At 42.5% G+C, this 5,000-nt stretch overlaps 1 protein-coding gene across 3 annotated transcripts in view; it reads left to right on the top strand.

Moving 5' to 3' along the window:
- The first annotated feature begins 2,417 nt into the window (after nucleotides 1-2,417).
- Nucleotides 2,418-5,000, top strand: part of msi1a (musashi RNA binding protein 1a) — a 20,741-nt gene continuing 18,158 nt past the window's right edge. For all 3 annotated transcript variants that reach the window (XM_030775696.1, XM_030775687.1, XM_030775679.1), the window contains exons 1-4: nucleotides 2,418-2,476; nucleotides 2,952-2,992; nucleotides 3,873-3,954; nucleotides 4,129-4,213. In XM_030775696.1, coding sequence (XP_030631556.1) covers nucleotides 2,418-2,476; nucleotides 2,952-2,992; nucleotides 3,873-3,954; nucleotides 4,129-4,213 — 267 coding nt within the window. The remainder of the gene's footprint in view (nucleotides 2,477-2,951; nucleotides 2,993-3,872; nucleotides 3,955-4,128; nucleotides 4,214-5,000) is intronic.

Genomic DNA, 5,000 nt, shown 5'->3' with positions numbered 1-5,000 from the left:
TTAAAAATGACAGTATGACACAAACAACATGTGGAAATATCTGTGTTTCTTGGTCAAAAATTTGTGAAATTGTTTTATTCTAATACAGCCGTTCTTCATCTTACAGTCAGTGAGAGAGACAGTTCAGGTGCCAAAAAACCCCTTGTGTTTGAATAGGAACGAGCTTCTTTGGTCAGAATCGGGGAAAAAAGAGGCTATTTTACCTGTGCTGGTTACCAAAACTCTGGATGTTTCTACCGTCTAAACAAAGACTCTAAACCTCTAAACCTGTACCAAAATCCACAAAGACAAGCTTCACTGAACGGGCACTGTGACCACCTCAGGCTCTGGACCTGGACCTTCACTGTTCCGGTCCAGATACAAACACGTGAGTGAACAGAAAAGAGCAGCAGGTAAAGTGCAGCCGAGTGGACCTGAAGACCTGGACCGGTTCTGTATGACTGCAAGACATCTCACAACGTGACTCCTCTGCTCCTGTGGAACATGATGGAAAAGTCTCAGGACCAGAGAGGGGTGGAGGCATGGATGGGGTTCTGAAAAGTGAGGGTACCAGGAACTGTGTCAGTCAGTCCTGTATTCAGTCTTGAAGATGTGTTTTGTAGATGTGTTTTGTAGACGCGTTTGTAGATGTATTTTGCAGACGTGTTTTGCAGACGTGTTTTGTAGATGTATTTTGCAGACGTGTTTTTTAGACGTGTTTTGTAGATCTCTGAACCAGTGCGGTGAGATCACACAATACGTAAATTTGTTTATGGACTCAAATGAAAATTGCGCCAACAGTACAGCCACTGGCTGATGTCACATCCATTCATTCTGAGGAACCGAGCGATTGTGGGCCACTGAAGGTCCAGACCAGGGCTTCAAACGTGACCCGTATGGACATCCAGGATCAGATTCACAACTCAACTACCAGGGGACTTCACATATTCTCAGATATTATCAGAGGAACTTCATTATAGTCTTTTAAAAGTGATGAGGTAATTGTCATTCACATGACACTCCATTTTAACTGGGTAAACAGCTCTGTGGTAAACAATGGATCAATAAACTTACTGTGTTAACGTTTATTATTAGTAATTTTCAGGTCTATTATTCAATGTTTTTCATCAAATCTCACATGAATATTTCCTCACAGATATAAAGTTAACAATCATTTAATTTTGAGCAAATGTATTTGAACAAATTCACAGTTTACAAACAGTAACGTTACACAGAAAAATATTTTAAAATTAAAAGTCACTGGAAGCCAATACACAACGTGATAGTATTGTCCTAGAGAGTGGTAATATCTGTGAAGCTAAGAATGATCATATGTACTTTCTCAGCTCAGCTTCGATGAATTTTACTCTGGAATACGGACTGTCACCTCAAACACTGCAAGTTTATCGTCTGAATGTTATGGCGGCTTAATCTCTCAAACCACTAGGTCGAAGTCATTGGTTCCTTTCAAGATAATAAGATCTTGATGAATGTATTCTAGAACTCCGTTTTCAATAATCCAATGTACTTTTAAAGTGTTCTTAAGAACGTAAAAATAGCATTCGTGAAAACGGAGCTATTTTTTCCTTGAAAGTATGAACTCAAGGTAATTCTCAAGTTTGAGGATGGGGGGGGGGGGGGGGGGGGGGGGGGAGACATCAGTAAGAAAGAATTTAACAAAAAAAAATGCTTTTATGGATCCAGGCCTACATTAGCGCAGCAAGCACATTCAAACTGTGCATTCAAGCAACGGATAGCTATTTCTGCTAAAGCCTCTGCACACAAAACTTACAGCTACAGCAGTGGATCGGAGACAGCTGTTGAACTATAACTGAGATCCGTAATAACAACAACAAGCACCCGCTGTCGGTGAAATTGTGCCATGGGTATATTTGTTGCATCACACCGTGAATGAATGTTATGTTCAACGTATGGTGAAGTTCATGTTTTAATATATTGCTTTAGGACAATTTCACAGAGTGTGCGATGTTTATCGCCGAGTTCTAAGCGCGAGCGCAGTTTTAAAAAAATAAATAAAAACAACACCATTGATCTCTCTCATATCTCCATTGTGCGAATGCTCCGTTGTTGTTTGTAGGACACATCCTGTAACCTGGTGGATGAAGAGCTACTGTACAGTAGCCCAACATGGAAGGGGCGGGAGGGGTCAGAGAGAAAGGGAGGGAGAAAAGGAGAGAGGGGATACGGGAAAAAGCCCGGAGTGGGCGGAGCCTCAGCTTTTGTATGTGTGTGTGTGTGTGGTGTGTGGTGTGTGCGCGCGCGCGTGTGTGTATGTGTGTGTGTATTTGTGTGTAAACCTCGCTCGTCCCTCCTCCTCTAGACAGGCCGCCCTCCTCCCCCACCCCCCCGGGCCACCCGCTCCTGAGTCTGCGACTCCCCGTTCCCTCGCACCTCACAGTTGGGAACAGAGGTACGGAATGGACACGGAAGGGAGCCAAAGCAGCCTGTCCTCTGCGGACTCCCCGCACGACCCTTGGTAAACCTCCCTTATCAGCCTCGCTCGGTCCAGGGCTCTGTTAACTGTCTCCGAAAAATAAATCCGGAGTTTGTGGGGAGGCCACCGGAGCGCGGAGACAAAAGACAAGCGTGCTTGTTCTGTTGTGCTCGCGCTGTGGTGCGCCAGACCGTGTATCCACGCTACTCACCAGTGCAGGATCTGTCTCCTATCTCGTTTTTCTATTCTCTCCTGGACCTGGGATGGTCGTCAGTGATTTGAAGTTTTTTTTTTCTTTTTGTTCACGGGGAGTAAAGTACAGCGCTCGCGCTGTAAATAACGGCCCCCGGTGTGCCCATGCCACCAACATGGCCGATTTTCCAACAAATACTTTAATCATTGTTATTTGTGTTATAACTGTGCCTTGGTGTGACTACAGAACATTGGTAAATGGCTTCAGAATGTGAGTAGCCTGATTTTTCACATGCTTTATGTTCGCTTTTCTCTGTACTTTCAGCAAAATGTTCATCGGAGGGCTGAGTTGGCAGACAACACAAGGTGAGCGAGATGTCCTGCGAGCTACTTTATAAAGTCTGTGGACAGAAACAAAACGCGACTTATCTCTTTTTTCATTTTTGCACTTCCTTATTATCCCTCCTGGACTATACTACACGTAAATTTAGTACCTCGAAGGAATATCTTATCTCCAAAGAAGCTGTTGAAGTTATCAAAAATGAGGCAAGTTTGCTTTGAGTAGCCGAAATCAAAGCGCTCATTCAACGCAGACGAACGCAGGGGATTTTACAGGTTGAAGCGCGTAGCCTTAGGACGATAAAGATTAGAAGTAAAAAACATCTATCGTCCTTTACATAGCTACACGTGTAAGTTGCAGCCTATTTCGAAATTGTTAAACCATCCACATTTGATCACATTTATCAGTAAAAACTTGACACGTTACGCCTTTCGAATGCAGCAAATATATTACAGTGTGAGAGTTTGGCTGTTTTGTGTTTACAAGGGAACTCTGTTTGCTGGTAAAGGATCTTTGTTTGTTTATCAGTTGAGTTATTTTCCACGGGTTTTTTTCAGCGGGTACACGGTTCGTAATTTCTGGTCGAGCACATGGATGTCGTCGGAGGCCTGTTATTCTGTTAGCCAATACCGTCGTATCTGTATGAAAGTACATGGCTCTTGTATTTTTCCGACAGTGTTTTCATGACACATTACAACGCATTCAACCCATTTAGTCTTGACGGTGGTACATATCGCATGTAAATACATACAAACTGGATAAAACAGGAATCTTGCATGACAACGCATCTTCCCTTTTTGCTCGGTTACTCTAGGTAGACCTATCTTGCATATTTTTGTTTTCTGTCTTGTCGCCTTTCAGTATTAGAGTTGTCTAATTCTTCACATTTCTGTCTTTTACAATCAGAGGGGCTGAAGGAATACTTTTGTAAATTCGGCGAGGTAAAGGAGTGTATGGTGATGCGAGATCCGGTTACGAAGAGATCGAGGTGAGGAGGCGTGCGCTCTGCATCGCCCTATCACGAGCGCTCTCGCAGCACACCACTGGATTGTTTGTTTTCCTAACTTGAATTTTGATTTTCCTACATTAAGTCCCGAGATAATGTATCCCCAAGCATTTAATTGAATGTTTTGCTGTTGTTCTTTTTTTTTTTTTTTTATAGGGGATTCGGATTTGTCACATACGTAGACCAAACCGGCGTGGATAAAGTTTTGGCACAAAACAGACATGAGCTGGATTCGAAAACAGTGAGTAAATACTGATGCTGATAGATTTTTTTGCTCACTGGTCTTGCTGTAATTATGTCTCTCCTACTTGATAACGTACCGCTGTGTCACCATTTTGACTAGGATACGCTTCTGCCATGTTCTTTGTTTCTGACTCGGAACGGAGTGAGACAAAAGTTCGAGACACTGATTCTTTAAAAAAAAAAAAAAGTCAGAATAATTCGCGATGTGGTTGTTGACAGGTTAGGTAACTGAAAAGTTCCGTGATGAAAGGTTGGAAAGTTTTGTGGAGTTCAGTAAGGAATCAGTCACTATATCCCGTATCCCTCTTTCTTTCGCGGTTTTTGCTCCCCGCCCACTGAGAAGTGGTTAGGAGCACGCAACATAAAAGCGTTCTTTCTTGCTGTTCATCGCTATGGTAACCTGGGGACCTAGTAGGGCGGCCGAACACTTAAAAAAAACTTCCGTCTAAGGATCAGGGCGCTAAACGTTATGAAACACCTCCTAACACGTTAAATTCTTCCCTAAAGACATTACACATATGAGTTTCTCTAGTAACCCAGCAAAGAAATCTCAGCGTCACAGACAGACTGTCGAAAAGGAAGGCTAAGAAACAACAGTAAAAAACAAACAAACAAAAAACAAACAAACAAAAAAAAAACCCAAATGTTGTCCAAACTATGTTAAATGGAATCTCAATCTGAAAGTTTAATAAAAAAACAAAAAAACAAAAAAACGAGAACTGGTCCTGAACTTTCATGTCCTGCTTTGGACCTGTTTCCTTTGGATGTTACGCTCGAAGAAGTTT

This window comes from Chanos chanos, chromosome 1 (genome assembly GCF_902362185.1).
Source record: "Chanos chanos chromosome 1, fChaCha1.1, whole genome shotgun sequence".
Classification (NCBI taxonomy): domain Eukaryota; kingdom Metazoa; phylum Chordata; class Actinopteri; order Gonorynchiformes; family Chanidae; genus Chanos; species Chanos chanos.
Note: the sequence above shows the minus strand (reverse complement) of the source record. Positions and strands in the feature narration are given on the sequence as shown.